The sequence below is a fragment of the Phyllostomus discolor genome, chromosome 13 (genome assembly GCF_004126475.2).
Source record: "Phyllostomus discolor isolate MPI-MPIP mPhyDis1 chromosome 13, mPhyDis1.pri.v3, whole genome shotgun sequence".
NCBI classification, from domain to species: Eukaryota; Metazoa; Chordata; class Mammalia; order Chiroptera; family Phyllostomidae; genus Phyllostomus; species Phyllostomus discolor.
In genome coordinates, this window is record NC_040915.2 from 51475155 (window position 1) to 51493030 (window position 17876).

The following is a 17876-nucleotide window of genomic DNA, read 5'->3' on the forward strand; positions in this document are numbered from 1 at the left end:
TCCAGGAAACTCCGGCCAGAGAACAGGGCGAACTCTCGGCCAAACCAGCGTCGAAAGAGTAATGAGAAAAGCCGCCCTCCAGCACAAAGCAGAGAACACACAGGGAAAGGCTGTGTTTATGTTTTTCTGCCCGAAGACTTACAAATTTGTAACTTATTAAGTAGCAAGCACATGGGGAGTCTGTCACCAGCAGCCTTGGGGAGGGGTGAGTTCCCCAACTTTTTAAAAAGATTTTATTTATTTATTTTTAGAGAGAGGGGAAGGGATAGAGAAAGAGACAAAGAGAAACATCAGTGTGTGGTTGCTTCTTGCATGCCCCCAACTGGGGACCTGGCCCCCAACCCAGGCATGTGCGCTGACTGGGAATCAAACCGGCGACCCTTTGGTTCGCAGGCTGGCGCTCAACCCACTGAGCCACACCAGCCAGGGCATCCCCAATTTTTTTAAGACCAAAAAGCAAAGTCACAGCATGGACTCTTGGCTCCGCTAGCCTTGCCACAGGATGACCGTACGCTCATCCCTGTCTCAGGGACCCGGAGCCTCCCCCAGAGGCTCACAGCTGAGGGCACTCTCGGGAGAAAAATAAAAACAAGAGGCCTGGCCTCTGCGTCCACCCTAACTAAGGAAAACAGCTGACGGGAAGGGTGCGCTGAGCAGTCAGCCAGACAGCTGATGGGGCCTGAGCACAGAGGCAAATTCCTCTCCCCTCCTGCACGCCTCATTCCTCCCACCCCAGGCTCCGGTCAGCCAGGCGTGGCTGGCCCCCTGGGAGCTTAGGCCACCACGGAGCCTGGGCAGCCGGGATCCAAACAACGGGGGAGGCTGTGGCAGAAGGCGGCAGAAGTTACAGGTGGCAGCCCTCACCCCGCTGGGACCCTTCCTTCCCGAGCGGCTCACTCCCTCCTCAGGAGGAAGGCCCTCTCCTACACCACTGCTGCAGATGGAGGCGCCAGCATCTGGGCTTCCAGTCCCGGTTGCCGCCTGGGGGCTGTGCAGCCTTGGGCAAGTGAAGCAACCTCTCTTAGTCTCCGTTTGCTCAGTCTGTAAAAGGCAGGTAGTAATGACAGTGGTGGCCCTGGGGGGCTCATATAAAGGGCCGCTGGGAGGACAGCACGAGTAGAAAGGAGCCCGGGGAAGAGCTCCACGGACAGCAGATTCAAAGCCCTGCAGCGCCCCTTGCCAGAACACCCTCCTTCCCTTCAGAGACAAACGCGGTCTCCTGGCCGTACATGGAAGACTGTCAGGAGACAGGAATTCAGGGCTTCCGGCTGCAAACCTGTTACAAGGCCTTTCTCCTTCACACAGCACAGGAACTGTGTAGAAACCTGGAGACTTTCAGATCCTGATTTTAAAAATATCTCCCAGCCTCCTTTCGGCTTACTTATTTTTATGTGAAAAAAAAATACCTGCCCGGAAGCCATGCCAACCTTGAGTGTGTTGGGAAAGTGGGTGCCAAGCCCGACCCGACGGCTGAACTGCGCTTGGCAGCCATCGCGCTCTGCAAACAGGCAGGATCGGACCCGCGCCATCCCCAGGGGGGGCAGGGGGGTCGGGGACGGGGGTGGGGGTACATGATCCCAAAGCAGCAGCCAGGCAGCCCTGAAGTCCTAGTCCTCCTCCCCAGCCCCCTGGAAGGCCCGTGCCGACAAAGGGCCAGCCTTAGCCTAGTGCCCCGTGCCCTCGGGGGAGGCCCATCAGTGGGGGAGTGGATGAATCCACTCCTCAGAGCCTGCGACAGAGGAAGCACCGATGGTCACACAAGGCACCCACAGTCCCGAGGGGGAAGACAAGGCTCCTACAGAGAAGAAGCGTCCCCCCTCCTCACCTCCCCAGCTCAGGGCCCTCCAGCTCCAGGCAAAGAAGGGCAGGAAGAGCGAACGCTCCCGCCCCAGAGTTCACACTGCTCAAGGCATTCCTAGAACCCTGGCACCAACCCCCTTGGCTGCAGTGTCTGGTTCCAGGAGACACTCTCCCTGCCCTAACAGCAAATCAAGACGGGAGTGAAAAGAGTGCTTTTGGAGCTCCAATAACACGAAAACAGTGAAACTCTGTTCCGGGCATCCTGTCCTCCTTTCCCGTGCGGCTTCCAGCAAGGCCTGATGCTAGGTGGAGTGGAGGGACTCTGCCAGCCGACATGAGTTCAAAGACGGCCAAACCTTGAGGCCCACTTCCCTCCTCACTCCCCTGGCATTCCATCTCACGGGCGTCTGGGAGTGGGGTGAGAATCCTGTTTCCCCAGATTAGTCTGGCCCACGGGCAGGAGAGGGCAGTCAGCGAAAGGGAGTGACCGGCCCGTGAAACAGGGCGCCCAGACCTGACCTGGGGGGTTAGTGGGGCACGCGGGAAACTTGTCTCTTTGTAGGGCAGCGGCTCCTCTCTAACTTGTGAGTCTGACTAGTGACCCGAAAGAGGTGGGCTCGGAGAGGTTATCGCTGAAGTGGCAGTGGTCCCGGAGCGGGTGGGAGCGCGCCCTGGAATTGAGGGACCAGCCTGTAAAACTAGGCAGCTGCTCCCCGACTTGGGCAATCTGTGAGGTGGGGGTGGGGGAGAGCTCTGTGAAGTGAGGGTCCCAAGGCTGGGGAGGTGGTCTGATTCAGGCAGTGAGGTCCTGCCCCCGAAGCGGACGGGGCGGGTTTTTGAGGTGCAAGCTGGTCCCTGAGGCTAGTGTGGGAGATGGGGGTGGGTCCCTGAGGTCGGGGGTCTGGAGGTGGGGCCGTCCCCCAGGCTGGGGATGGCGGCTGTAAGGACCGCGGCGAGGCCGGCCTGGTCCGGGACTCAGGCCCGGTCCGGGATCCCGGCCGCGCGGAGCCCCGGCCAGCCGGGACAAGAGCGGAGACCAGAGCCGCCGAGGGTGAGATCCCGCGGCCCCAGCCGATCGCTCGCGCCCGCCCGGCCCGGGGCCGCGCGCCCTTCGCTGCCTCCCAACCTCGGCCTCCCGCTCACTCACCGAGGTCGTCCATGGCGGGGCTGTGGGAGCCGGGAACCGACTCGACGTCGCGCTCGCTGCCCGTCCCGGGGACGATCCTTTCCGCCCTGCAACTTTTCCGCCGCGAGCTTCGGCCCGGAACGGAACGCGCTGCCGCCGCGCGCGCCCGCGCCCACAGCGCGCCCCGCCCCCCGGCTGTCCCCGCGAGCACGCGCGCCCCGCCGTGCGCCCCGCCTGCGGTCGTCCCCGGGAGCAAGCTGGCCCCGCCCCGTGCGCACGCTAGCCCCGTCCCCTCCGCGCCCGCGAGCGCGCACCCAGCCCAAACGGTGGGCGAAGCTGGGCGGGGCGGCGGCGCCCCCTTGCGGCCCAGCCGACAGGTGGGCGCCCCCCAGGCCTTAAGGTCCTCCAGTCGGTCTGTCATCTCAAAGTCACTTGCCTGGCTTCATCTGGACGACAGATCCATCGGCCTGTCTTGATATCTCAGTCTGATCTGTGTCTGTCCATCCATCAGTTGGAGAGTCAGATTTGTCTGCCTGTCTCCCAGTAGATCACCTCCCAGGAGAACCCTAAATCAGTACCAGGCCAGGAACCTTTGGAGGACCTTTCCTGGGGTCGCCCTCAGGGCCCATGGCAGTGTAACTTGAAGCCCAGCCTCTGGGGTCAGACTCACTCCCTTAATCTTCCACATGTCCACCCTCTCCAGAGTGAGAGTTCCAAAACTCTGCATGGAGCAGAAGGGACCCCACCTTACACATGAAAAGAAACACTACAAGGGGGTTACAGCTAGCGCCAGGCACAGTGTCCTGGAACACCCACTGCCACCCCAGACCCTGGAGGGCTCCGCTCCCATAGACTCAGAAATCCAGTAATAATAATAGCTGCCATCCCCTGGCTGGCATAGCTCAGTGGATTGAGCACGGGCTGGGAGCCAAAGTGTCCCAGGTTCGATTCCCAGCCAGGGTACATTCCTGGGTTGCAGGCCATAACCCCCAGCAACCGCACATTGATGTTTCTCTCTCTCCCTCTCCCTCTCCCTCTCTCTCTCTCTCTCTCTCCCCCTCCCTTCCCTCTCTAAAAAAATAAATAAATAAAATCTTTAAAATAAATAAATAAATAAATAAATAATAGCTGCCATCGATTAAGTGCCAGATACCATATAGCTGTTACCTAAATTAATTCTCACACAGGTGGTTATTGCTCTTAGCCCTTCCCCACATTTTTCAATGGGCCATGGTAGTCTGTCGATTTTATATATAAATGCACTGTAAGCACAGATTCAAGCTCCCCTCCCAAAAGAATGCAGCCCCGAGACCCTCTGTCAGGCCAGGTCCTCCCGGAAGCAGAAACCAGAGCGAGCTGAGCTGCGGTTGGGCCTGTGAAAGAGATGGGGAAGAAGCGGGACCGGGTGAGGAGAGACTCAGGTCTAACAAACAGGAAGCCCCAGAACAAGAGGTCAGAGAGGGGTCCCTGCTGGGCAGAAGCGTCTAGGCCCCAGTTCCCTACCATGCTCAGCCATTGGCTGGGGCTGCCCGGGACGAGTGTGGCCTTGCATCTGGAAGCTGTCATTCCTTGAGCTGGAAAACAAGCTCTTTTTTGAAAGCAGAAACAAGAGGTTCACGTCTGCAGCTGCTACCGCCTCCTATATTAAAATTCAGGAACCCAGACTGCCCCACAGCCAGGCAGTCACTCTGCAGCTTGCCCTCCCAACTGCTGTCTTGTGGACACGTCTCACAGCTGCACTTTACCCTCAGTGGGGGGATTATCTGGTAAGGTCTCTCTGCCTACCAGGCTGAAAGCACAGGAGGGAGGAACTGTGTCCGTTTCTGCTCCCTGCGTGTGCAGACTTAGTATGTGTATGGCAGAAGGTGCTCAATATACGTTTGCCGAATGCCTGGCAGGCATGGCAGGAGTTATGCAAACCACAGCCCCTTCCACAGTTTAATAGAAGACTCTGAAGATTAAGACTGGGCGGTAACTCATTCACTTACCCAGGAGCAGAACAGCGGGGTCACAGATAATGTTTTAAAAATGTATATTTAAGTCTCATCTTCAGTCCCCTGCTTCAACACCCTAGTGGCTTCTGTTGCCCTTGGAATAAAATCTGGACTTTTCTGAATGGCCTCGAAGGCCACCTGTCAGATTTTGTCTTCTTCCAGCCTCCCCTGGTCATCCCATTCCAGCCACACGGGCCTTCACTATGTCGCTCGAGCACGGCGAGCTAGTTCTGACTTCGGGACCTTCGCAGCTGCGGGCCCCTCTCTGGAATGTCCTTCCTAGATCTCGGCACGGCTGTTCCTGTTCAGCATTGTAGACTCCGTTCACGTATCACCTCTCTGCAGGTCCCGAACATTTTCTCTAAACTCTTTGCATCCCCCATTAGACCCCATCCCCATATCCCGATTTATTTATGTTCACCTGTTGACATTATGTTCAGTATTTGTTTGTTTGTTTATTATCTGTCTCTCCCGTCCTCGCTAAAGAGTCGGCACTCTGAGATGAGGGACTGTGCCTGGGTTGTTCACTGCTTGCTCACCAGTGTCCGGCATGGAGGCTGCTCAGTAAATACTGTTTGAAAGCACGAAAGGCCGGGGACACAGAGGTACAAAGAGACAAGTGGGCTGTGCTGTGGAGTTGCCGTAGCTGCAGGACCAGGGTGAGAACCCCGGGATCCTGGCTCCGAGCCCACACCTCTTTCCTCTGTCCCAGGCCACTCACAGAGCTCTTCTAGGGTGACAAGCCTCCAGGGCAGGGTGCTCAGCGGCAGTGCTGGTTGTAAGAGCAACGAACTGGAAACGACCCAAATGTCCATCAGTAGGAGACTGGTTAAATAAATTACAATCAGTTCTACAAAGGAAAATCATGTAGCCACAGGGAGATCGAGGAAGCTCTTTATGGACCGCTATGAAACAGTTCTAAGATCTAAAAGTTTAAATAAAACTGAGCAGTGTGTGTAACATGGGTGCCTTGGTGGAGAGAAGTGGGAAACGGTTTATTTGTCTGTGAGGTGCGTATACATGCTGCAGCATCTCTGGAAAAATAACTCAACTCTAGTGTCACTTGGCAAAGGGCGGGGGTGGGGTGGGGGAACAGGTGGCAAGGGGGGGGTGGCGGGAGGGGGGAGGAGATTTCACTAAATACCCTCTGGGATCTTTTGAATTTTGAACCACACATGCAATTTCACCTATTCCCAGAATGAAATACATTTGCAAAATAAAATGCCACTGCGCTGTAAGAATGATACTGCAGACACCAACGTGATTCAACTGCCCGAGAGTAATTCAGATGAGGCTTGGAAACTGTTTCCTGGAAAAGAGCTAACTCTGACCTGATTTTTGGAGACTAGGAGGCTGTGGGAAGGGCACTCTGGAAGGAGGGGTCGATGTTGGTTCGGAAAACAAACATGCCGAGGGCTCCAAATAGGGTGCAAAACTAGAAGTTTCCAGCCTCCCCTGCTAATCACAAGGATGAGCCAGGTGACCCAGAAAGTGGGTGGAAACCCTTTAGGGTCTGGAAGTCCCAAGACAGACAAAGGTTCAAATCCCAGCTCTGCCACCTGTCAACTGTGCAGCCCTGGGCATAATACCTCACCTTTCTGAGCCTCAGTTTTCTCACCAGTACAATGGGCATAAGGTTCTGCAGGTTTGACATTTAACTGGGTGATTTGTGGCAAGTGGCTTCATCACACTGAGCCTCAGTAGTCTTCCTTGTGAAATCCGGATAATAAAACGTTGTGTGGATTCAACAACAGCAACCAAAACGCAGGAAAAGAACTGAGAAGCGCTAGCTACAGACGATCATGGGAAAACCCAGGTGAAACTTTAGGGCAGCAAAGGATAGATTTGGGCATTTATCTAGCAACCGAAGGGTTGCAGAATCAATGTCATGGATATTATTAGTAATTTTAATAATGATTACATTAAAATAATCTTTTATATCATTATTTCATTTAATCCTTGCAAAGATCCAATGGGGGTTAAGCCCTTTTTACAGGCTAGGAAACTGAGATTCATAATTAAAGTCACCTGTCCAACGCCACACAGGTACGAAGTGGCAAAGTCAGGATTCAAACCCAGGACTGTCTGACTCCAGAATCCATGTGTGGCTCATGAAGGGGAGCGTGGGGGTTGTTTCACAGTCCCCTGGCAAGTTCAAGTTCCCCAGCCGGCTTGGACACAGTGCCTTGAAAAGGCTTTGCTGCTTCTGAATTTGGTGGTGGTGTTGGGGGAGATCCCTGTCTAGGTCTCCATTGCCCTGCTCAAAACTCTCATGATGCCAAAATAAAGCCCAGTGATTTTCTATGACCTCTGACCTCATCTGAGGACCAGTGCGATGTGTTTTCTCCCCAGCTCCCCCTTTTTCCTTTCTCAGCTCCAGACAAAGAGAATTACTTTTAACCTCTCTCCTGGCTCCAGACCCCTGCAGGTGCTGTTGCCCTTGCTGAAATGCATCCTGTCCTCTTTCCTCCTCTGCCCCTTCAGTTCACAGCTCAGGTACCCTCTCCTCCAGGAAACCTTCCCTGACCACCTCCCAGGCTTGGATAATTGGTCCCACAATCCCCATCCAAGCATTTAATTGTCAGGTACCATTGGAAGCACTTTTCCTATATTATTTCATAAAATCTCTGTGGCAATGAGTCCCTTCCTTGGTGGCACACGGAACTACGTAGGAACATTTAAAAATGTGTGTGTGTGTGTGTGTGTGTGTGTGTGTGTGGTCCAAGACTAACCTGCAGAAATTCTGATTTGATTTAATTGGCCTGGAATGCAGCCGGGGCATCAGAGCTTTTCAAAGCCCCCCAGGTGATTCTCGCGCACAGCCAGAGTGCAGACCCATGGCCTCTGAGGCAGATGTGATCCCAACGCTGCTTTTACAGCCAGGGACCCTGAGGGACAGAGGAGTAAGTGGCCTAAGGTCGTGCAACTACTGAAGAGTGGTGTGAGGATTGGAACCCAAAGCTCCGTGGCAGGTAGAAAAGCAACCGGCCTCAGTCGGTATTCCCAGGGACAGAGAGCTGTGAGCCAGCTCTCTTCAGAGACGGGCACTAAGGGGCCTGTGGGCCCGGGGTAGTTCTACCCTGAGTGATTCTTGCAGACATCCTGCAGTGACTTAAACACGGAGATGACTGGGGCTGGCGGACCCCTGCCCTGCTGAGGTAGGCCTTGGGGTGCAGGCTGGCTCAAGTCACAGGGTGGGGGCACTGGGTGAGGGCCCACTCCATCGGGGTTGATGTTTACAGGGACACTTCCTTACACGGAGGAGGGGAGAGGGCCAGGACTCCCTCCCCCAGCCCAGCCCCTCCTCCCTGCTGTCTGCCTGGGAAGGAGCTGGAGAACAAACAAGTGTTAGAACTGGATATGAGTTCCCCTCCTCCCTCCCACCCCCCTCCCCCAGGAGAGTCCTGTGAAAACTGCAGAGCGTGTCCAGACAGAGACGCGGGACATTCCCCACATGCTCTCCTGCGTGGCTTTGCGGGCGGATACGGCGCTACAGCCGGCAGCCAACACGAGGGCACCTCATTTATTTTTATTTCTCAATCACAGCTGACACAACGTTATTCTGTGTTCGTTTCGGGTGTACAGTACAGTGGATGGACGGACAATCAGGCATTTACATAGAGTCTTCCCCCTGATATTTCCAGTACCCCCCCCCCCCCCCCCCCCGGCACCATGCATAGTTATTACACTTTTATTAGCTGTATTCCCTGTGCTGCACTTTCCATCCCCGTGACCATTCTGTAACCACCAGTCTGTACTCCTTTACCTCTGTCACCCAGCCCCTCCCTGGTCACCATCAGCCTGTTCTCAAAAAATATGGAACACTTGGCCAATGTGTGTGTCATCCGGGCTAATCTTCTCTGCATCGTTCCAGTTTTAGTGTACGTGCTGCAAAGTGAGGCAGCGGGGGGCGGGGGAGGCACCTCTTATAATGCAAAGTACGTACGCATGGCCTTTGTGCAGGCAATCTCACTTGCAGACAGTTACCCTAGAACGACCCCACCCATAGGCAAAATTCCCCTAGAGAGATCCCGTGGATCAGCGAAGATGCGCACCCAAGGGTGTCTATCACAGCATTGCTCACAACCGGAAAACCACCTAATGTTCATCCCCAGGGGAGTGGTTAACTGCGGTGGGCTACAGCTGTCAGGGACGAGGGGAGCTGTGTGCTGGCTCGGAAAACACGTCCACAGTACGCTGTTTGGCAGAAACAAAAATAAAGCAGTAGAACTGTATGGAGAGTACACCCCAAGGCTGTTTTATAATTATGTTGACGCGTGAATAAGTGGAGCAAGAAAAGGGATCTGTGGGAAGTCACCTCGCACGGCGATCTGGTCATGGATTCCTAACTGGGCGGGTCCTGGTGTGCAGTCACGCCCCGGGCCTAGAACTTCTTCAGGAAATGGTTTTCAGCAAGCCCTGGCCATCGTTTCTGCGCATCTAGGTTAACTCACCTTTGAAATTCCCCCCTTCGGTCCCTCAAGAGAGCACATAATCTTAGGTATCCTGAATTCCCATCCCCACACTGCTTCCTCCCACTGTCATGTACTTTTCCTTACTTTCCTCCTCAATCTCAAAAGCATAGAAAGAAGCTGCAAAACTCATTCCCGGGAGGGTTTGGGATCTCGCTCGCCAGCCTATGTCATTGGTTTGGCTCAACTAAACCCTCATAAAAATTCTCTACCTACCAGTTTGGACGTTTCTTACACTGACAAATAGAACAATTTGAAGGAATAATTTCTGCCTCGGTCCGGCCGCAGCTGGGTCCAGGGGTTCCTGAAAGGTGGGTAAGGCGTCGGCGATGGGACACAGATGACAACATGACTCAAAGGACCGTGATGCTCTGTTCCGTTTATTGTAAGTACAAACAGGTTTTTATATTTTCATTTTTGGTAGTGATTAACATTTGCGGTTAGGTGAAGCAGAAAAAAAATTAATACAAAAGTAACCAGGAAAAGTATGAACGTTTCCATAGATTCAGTTATATTAAACAAAGATTGTTTTGACCAGGAGAGCCATAAATCAGACAACTAGAAATAGCTGTACGTACAGAATTTGAGTGTCTTATTGTTTATTAAAGTTCTCAGAATTCGTCATGGGGCAGAAGGATACACTAGATTGAGTAGAGGTTATAGGAAATTTATTATAAGGCCTTTGTGATGTCTAACTTAGCTATTTATCTTTTCTGTCTAAAATGTTTCTCTATGCACCATGGACTCTGACTCCCTGGTAACTTTCTACGTACTTAGTTTGTAATACCTAACCAGCTTTTCTTATTTCTTTGCCTGTCTAATTCTACTTGATATACATTCCTATTCAAGGTAAAGGAGGGGCTGTTACTCCAACAACTTTTAGACATTCAGGGGCTATTTCATTAGAGGGGATTTTGTTCTCTGGTCAAGAAATTATCTTGTACAACTTTATTGGAATTAATGCAAATCAATAAACCTGAAACACAGATGTCTAACAATACCACCACCTTTCGATCACCAAAACAAACATGTAAGGAGAGATAAACAGGAAATCCAGCTACAGTAAACCATTTTTGTTCCTTAGTTAATAAACACCAGGGAGGTCTGCTTCGAGCTAGCCTTTCCATGAAATTTAGACTATTATAAGGCACTTGGACTCCATCCTTATTGACCATTCTAATGCCATCCTCATTATATGCTCCTGTATAAGGCAATGAGGGATCTGGAACCCTCTGGAGACTGTTAGTTCCTCTTGGGGGATACCATAATTTGCCATTAATCCAATATGCCACCCAGGGGTATCCCTGAGCTATGAGTAGGAGTCTATATAGTTTTTTCTTGTTTTCTTGGAAGACTCTTTGTATCTATGGATAAGGAACAGGCGTGGGAAAGTCTGCCAATAATTCAGCCTGTTGTAACTGATTCATGAATTCTTTTATGAGAACAATCGGGGATAATTTCTTATTCAGGTTTATAAACACCTTGTTTAAACAATTTGGGCAGGATTCAATAGTCTGGGGAGAACTAGTTGTCCCTTCAGAATTTCCCTCAAAGTTAATCGTTGACTCACTTCTAGCCTTTTCCTCCTCATGGCCTGTTCTTATGGGAATCAGGGTACAAAGTAAGACCATGATTAATATTAGCAAGGAAATTATTAAGAGCAATCCCCAGGAAAATTACCACCCCCCTTTGTATGCCACACTCTCTTCCAGGAAGATGAATTCCTTGAATTCCCTCTCTCCACATTCAGACCTTGTCAGACAACATGGTTGAAAGAGAACGTGGCAGATTTCCCTCTCTGCGACTATCTTCCTTAGCTGTGGAAATGGGATTACAACAAGGGGATTTGTCACTGCTTCATACATGCAATGTTTAGGTTTTATATACGAACATCCGATAATTTTGTACACAGAAAAAAAAAACTAGGTTGTGAAACAGCCTATGATACTATGTAAAAATTGCATGAACCCACTTTACAATGGTTAATTTTATGTTATGTGAATTTTACTTCCATTGAAAAAAAAAAATTGGGACTCAAACTCCCCAGCCAAACGGGAGATTCCAGCAGAGCCGAGAACAAAATATCACAGGTATATGTTCCCTAACTTTTACCTGTTTTTTTAAATTGTTTTGCTTTTCTTAAGCTGGTTGTTCATCTTTTTTATGTTTTTTTTTTCATCCTTTCTTGTGTTTGCTTACCAATGAGTCATTATTTTAGTTACTTGCTGTTATGAATTCTAAGAAAAACCCCACCTGCAGAAACCACCGGGTCAGTGTTTGCCAGGCCGTCATCCACACACAAGTTGCCTTGGGAGGAAGCCCTCTTCTTCTACTTTCTCAGGCCTGTTTTGACAACCAGATCAGCAGCTGAAGTGGAAAGAAACAGTTGCAGTGCATTTTCGGATCCCACTGTGAAGGGTATTTATAGCTCCTTGAAACTTCAGCCTCTGGGCTGCACACACCCGAAACTCTCCTTGAGGCTCCAGGATGCTCCTTTGAACAGTTATCAGTGATTCACTCCATCCACACATTTGCTGGGTTCTGACACACTGGCTTACCGGGGGATACTTCTTGACTTCCCGGGACCATAGGTCCTGAACACAGGCCCTGATCCCCAAAAACCTACCCTGGGTTCCCGAGAAGAAGGGATGTTAACACAATAGCCAACTGGTGTGAATGAATCAAAATTATACAAAATTATACCTATTTTGGGGGTTAGATTGGCATGAAATATAATTTTTGGAATGCCACAGAATTTTACTAATTAGTTTATGTATGCCATAAGATGAAAAAGGTTGAAAATCAGTTATAAACGACTACAGATGAAACGTAAAATGGTAAAGCTGGTCTGGAAAATAATCTGACATTTTTTAAAGAGAGATTTTTTTTAATATTTGTACTTTAAAAAGATTATTTATTTATTTATTTTTAGAGAGGAAAGGGGGAGAGAGAGAGAGAGAGGGAGAGAAACATCAATGTGTGGTTGCTGGAGGCCATGGCCTGCAACCTAGTCATGTGCCCTGACTGGGAATTGAACCTGCGATGCCTGGTTCGCAGTCCACGCTCAATCCGCTGAGCTACGCCAGCCAGGGCAAGAGAGAAATTTTATTCATTTTTAGACAGAGGGGGAAGGGAGGGAGAGGGTGAAAGAAATATCAATGTGTCGTTGCCTCTTGTGTGCCCCCAACTGGAGACCTGGTCCACAACCCAGGCATGTACCCTGACTGGGAATTGAACCAGCAACCCTTTGGTTCACAGACCAGCACTCAATCCACTGAGCCACACCAGCCAGGGCTAATCAGGTATTTTTTAAACAAAACTCAACATGTGATTTATCATAGAGCCCAGGGACTTAAAAACTTATGCTTATACAAAAATGTGTACAGGACTGTTCTTAGTAGCTTTATTGTGATGGCAAAATGCTGGAAACAACGCCAATGTCCTTTAATGGGTGAATGGTTGAACAAACTCTGGAACTTCTGCACAATGGAATTGTGTGGGTTCCGGTGAGTGTGAATTCCTGGTGCACATGTATTAAACTTGATTTTCTCCAGCCAATCTGCTGTATGTCATTTGAATTATTCAACCAGCTGGAAGAATTAATGGGGAAAGTTTCCCCGTCCCTAACAGAATACTACTCAGCAGGAAAAAAGAATGAACTCTTGATACATGCAATGACCTGGATGGATCTCCAGGGCATTATGTTTAGTGAAAAAAGTCAAGACTCGAAAAAGCACCTATGATCCCCTTTGTACAAAACTCTAGAAAATGCAAACTAATCTACAGCGACAGAAGTGAGGTGGGGACTGGGGAGAGACAAATGGATTACAAAACAAACAAAAACAGGAAACTTTTGGGAGTGGTGGATGTGTTCACTGTCTGGCTTTCGGTAATGGTTTTATGGTTGTTCGTGTTTCAAAGCTTCGGACTGTATGCTTTGAGTATGTGCAGTGTATGGAACATCAAGTATACTCAATAGACTTGTGTATGTGGTGTCTGTGTTTCTAATGGGAAGAAGGGTTTCTGTGAGGACTAAACAAAATACTGAGCACTTTGTGTGGGATCCAGCACACAGTAGTAAGTGGTCGATAGTTGCTGCTGTTGGGACTTGGCTGGTCTTCTGGATGGCTTCATTACAGCTCCCTGTTTATTTTCTTCAGAGCACTTGAAATATTCTGTAACTACCTAACAGTTTATATATGTGTTCACTTATTTGACGTCTGTCAACACCATGAGGTCCCTGGAACCCAGTGCCACTTTGAGCCAATGGATGCCGGTCACTTTAGTGACCACATCCTTTCCTTAAGAGCCAGAGGAGTGTTTGATGGGTGGTGGCCTAAGCAAGTCCAGCTAGATCTGTGTTGCCCAGAGGTTGGACTCCTGAGGGCTTCTGTGTAGGGACACCCTTGACCTTCCTAACAGGACAAGACTAGAGACAGTGTTGAGGAAATCCAGTTCCACAATGGGGCCTGAACCAGTCTAACTGCATCCGTTTTTCCCTCTTGGTCTTTCTAAAAGGAAGCATTTGGATGAGATGCTTTCAGATTCTCCCCAATGTCTGCAAACCTGAGACCCCCCTCTGGAAGAGAGCGCCTACCTGTGCAATGGGGATGGAGGTGAACACTGCCGTCTGCTGAGTTTCCGGGTAAAGAATATATGAAACTATGACAACCAACTGGACGCTCTGTACAGTGCAAGGTTTCAGGTTGCACGGCCGGAACACAACCCTGAAAAGGAAAAACGAACACCCCCCCCCCCCCCCCCCCCCCCCCCCGCAAACCTTGCAAAATCCGCAAACACCAAACACTAATACAGAATACACAAAACAACCAAGACAATGAGGAGAAAAAAAAATACTACTCCGAAACAAAATAAAGTAACAAAGAAAACATACAAAAAAAGATACTGTATTCTTCACAAACTCTCTTTGACACATTTAAGGCTCAGTCTCCGTAGAGACTGTCAAAAATTGCCAGTGCCGACTATATTTCAAGTCGTCACGGCGGGGTATTGGGAAAAGTTTTCAATTAGCAATAATCGCGCCTCGGATAAACCTCATTGGCTACGATACTGCCACTGCGCAAAGCTGGAGGTTGCCGCCATGAACCACATTCCCCGACGGATGAAAATGGCTTTTTCACTGAGGGTGAGCAACTGCCAGCGACTTCATAAATTTAACGCGTTCCCGGGCAAGTAGTTATATTTAGGGCCTGTTTACATAGGAGGCTTCTTGTTGTAGGACCATCTCGAGGAAAACGTTGAGATTTTGGAAAAAAAAGAGCACATTCGCTGGGGATGCTGGGGAATTTTATGCAAATCACCGTAACGTCACAGATAACCACATTGACTTGAATCTTGAATGAGAAAGAGTGGCGAGAGGTCTGCGAAAGCAAATGAGTCGGAGAAGAACGCTAAAGGCTAGAAAGAGTATTTCCGGAAAAGCTGAATCTGAATGCTAGCGTGATCGAAACAAACAAACAAACAAAAAAAATGCAACGAGCACAAAAGAAAACAACTAACGAGCCACTCCTCACAAACCGAATACTTCTAGAAAAAAAGCAAAACGAAACAAACAATTGAAAGTAACAATGACACACCGAAACAGTGAACTTACCAAAAACCTTACCAGAAATGAAACTCTGAGCGTTACCGACATGCGAAAGCTAAAAATCAGTTGTTTTTTTTTTAACCAAATTAATCAGTCTCCGTAGAGACCGTCAAAAATTGCCAGTGCCGACTATATTTCAAGTCGTCACGGCGGGGTATTGGGAAAAGTTTTCAATTAGCAATAATCGCGCCTCGGATAAACCTCATTGGCTACGATACTGCCACTGCGCAAAGCTGGTGAGATTTTGTTCTATGCATCATCCCGAATAAGCAAGATTCCTATTTCAAAAAAGCGAGTTTGAGTCTCATGGAAAAACCTTCCATTATTGTTTGGATGAAAATTACACAACCATACCCGATTTCTCAGAAATCATATAAGCTGTTTCTGAAGGGTTCTTGCTTTATTTCACTTAACTAGATTTTGGTGGAGCATGAAGCAAAGCATTATGGGAGGGAGCATGCTAATAACCTAATGCAGAATATGAATTGGACCAGATGAGACATGTGCTCAATGTCAATGTATTGTTCACTTGGCTCCCAATTCACAATGTAACTAGCCTCTCCAAAATAAATTGTTTTTATTATGGTAAAATACACATAACATAAAATTTACCATTTTAATCATTTTTAACTGTGCGGTTCAATAGCACCAAGTACATTTACATTGTTTGCAACCATTAGTGCTTTATATCTCCAGAAATTTTTCATCATCCCAAACTGAAACTCTGCCCATTAAACATTAACTCTCCAGGTCCCCAGGCCCTGGCAACCTCTATTCTACCTTCTGTCTCAATGAATTTGATTCTAAGTATCTAAGTATCCAATATTTGACCTTTTGTTTCTGGCTTGTTTCATAGCATAATGGTTGGGGTTTTTTTATGATTTTATTTAATTTTAGACAGAGGGGAAGGGAGGCAGAGAGGCAGAGAAACATCAGTGTGTGGTTGCCTCTCACGGGCCCCCCACCAGGGACCTATCCTGCAACCCAGGCATATGCCCTGACTAGGTATCGAACTGGTGACCCTTTCATTCACAGGCCGGTGCTCAATCCACTGAGCCACACCAGCCAGGGCTCATAACCTAATGTTTTTAAAGTCTATCCGTGTTGCGGTATATCTCGGAATTTCATTCCTTTCTGTGACTAATACCCAGCTGTATGGAGCTTTGTGAGCTGTTGGTTCTACGATGGACACGCACTGGCTTCTGCCTTTGGCTACTGTGAACAATGCCCCGTGCACACCAGCATGCAAGTACCCGTGTGAGCCCTTGTTTTCAGTTCTTTTGTGTGCACACCTAGAAGGGGAGCTTCTGGAGCATGTACTAATTCTGTGTTTAATGCAAAAGAGTTTTCTGTGAACTTCTTCATTTGGAGGAGAGAGGCTGAGAGAAAGAAGCTGTTTCCACAGAAATGTTCACAGTTCATGAAGTCTGAAGTAACTCTCCCTCTCACGGCCTGTTTTGCCCCTGCAAGAGGACAGCTGTTAGAAACCACTATACAGATTTGTTTCATCCCTGAACTATAGTCTCCAAAATACTTTTGGTTTTTGCTACTCATTAAGATGCAAATAGTAGACTCTGAGAAAGCAACATTCTCCTGAACATTTTTTTATAAAAACACTTCAAACATGGCCCTGGCTGGGTAGCTAACCTGGTTAGAGCACTGCCCAAATATGCCAAGGTTGTGGGTTCAATTTCTTGTCAGGGCACAAGAATCAACCAATGAATGCATGAGTAAGAGGAACAACAAATCAATGTCTGTCTCTCTCTCTCTCTCAAATCAATAAATTTTTAAAAATTAAAAAAAGAATCAACCAGTGAATAAATGGAACAACAAATTGATGTTTTTCTTTCTCTCCCTAATCAATAAATGATTTTTAAACAAATAAGAAAAATTTCCAACATGAGATATTTGAAGTATTGCTCAGTGAATGAATATTCATGTAGTCGGCATCTAGATGCAAAAACGAACATCTTCAAAAGGCCTGTGTGATGCTGATGTGCAGTTTATTTTTTTCCCCAGCTGTAAGTACAAAAAAAAAAAACAGCAGGGGAAAAAAACCACTAACAATCTACTTAATTTAGATTAATTTACTTTTTATAAAAAATATTTTATGTTTTAGAGAGAGAGGAAAGGAGGGAGAAAGAGAGGGAGAGAAACAACAATGTGCGAGAGATACATCAATTGGTTGGTTCTTTCTCACACGCCCCCATCTGGGGACCCCGCCCTCAACCCAGGCGTCTGCCCTGACTAGGAATTGAACCTGCAACCTTTCAGTTTACAGGCCAGTGCTCAATCCACTGAGCCACACCAGCCAGGGCAGATTAATTTACTTTAAAACATTTTTATTTTATTTCTCACCTGAGGATGTTTATTGACTTTAGAGAGAGAGGAAGTGGGGGGGGGCATCCATGTGAGAGGGAAACATCGAGGTTGCCTCGTTTATGCTTCCCATGGAACCCACAACCCAGGTGTGTGCCCTGACCAGGGAGCAAATCTACAAACTTCTGGTGTGCAGGACCACGCTCCCACCAACTGAGCCACCCAGCTAGGGCTTGTGTTTTAAAAAATTAATAGATTGATCTTAGAGAGAGGGAGGGAGGGATGAGTGGGAGGTGGGGGATGAGAGAGAGAGGGGAGGGGAGAGACAGAGAGAGAGACATCGATTTGTTGTTCCACTTCTTGATGCATTCATCATATGTGCACCGACCACAGACGCAGCCTGTGTCCTCGGCACACAGGGACGACACTCTAACTAACTGAGCTACCCAGCCAGGGCTAAATTAATTTTCTTTGATATAAACAAGGACTTAGCCATTAATTCCTGATGTGGTAGAGTTGTGGGAAATAAAAAGACGAGGGTTATTCAAAGAACTTAG

At 48.7% G+C, this 17876-nt stretch overlaps 1 protein-coding gene, 2 non-coding genes and 1 pseudogene across 5 annotated transcripts in view; all 4 read right to left on the reverse strand.

Annotated features, from left to right (window-relative positions):
* The window catches only part of PXN (paxillin), a 45933-nt gene extending 42807 nt beyond the window's left edge, over positions 1 to 3126 (reverse strand). Inside the window, exon 1 of one of the 3 annotated variants that reach the window (XM_036014426.1) lies at positions 2948 to 3126. In XM_036014426.1, coding sequence (XP_035870319.1) covers positions 2948 to 2960 — 13 coding nt within the window. In that variant the 5' untranslated portion in view covers positions 2961 to 3126. The remainder of the gene's footprint in view (positions 1 to 2947) is intronic. The other 2 variants (XM_028528037.2, XM_028528038.2) reach the window with 2 other exon arrangements.
* Positions 3127 to 8730: 5604 nt separating this feature from the next.
* On the reverse strand, positions 8731 to 8824 carry LOC114510459 (annotated as a pseudogene).
* A 5515-nt stretch (positions 8825 to 14339) lies between these two features.
* LOC114510515 lies at positions 14340 to 14480 on the reverse strand. Its single transcript, XR_003685679.1, has one exon. It is a non-coding gene; the product is annotated as a U4 spliceosomal RNA (small nuclear RNA).
* Positions 14481 to 15094: 614 nt separating this feature from the next.
* LOC114510516 lies at positions 15095 to 15235 on the reverse strand. Its single transcript, XR_003685680.1, has one exon. It is a non-coding gene; the product is annotated as a U4 spliceosomal RNA (small nuclear RNA).
* Between the last annotated feature and the right edge of the window lie 2641 nt (positions 15236 to 17876).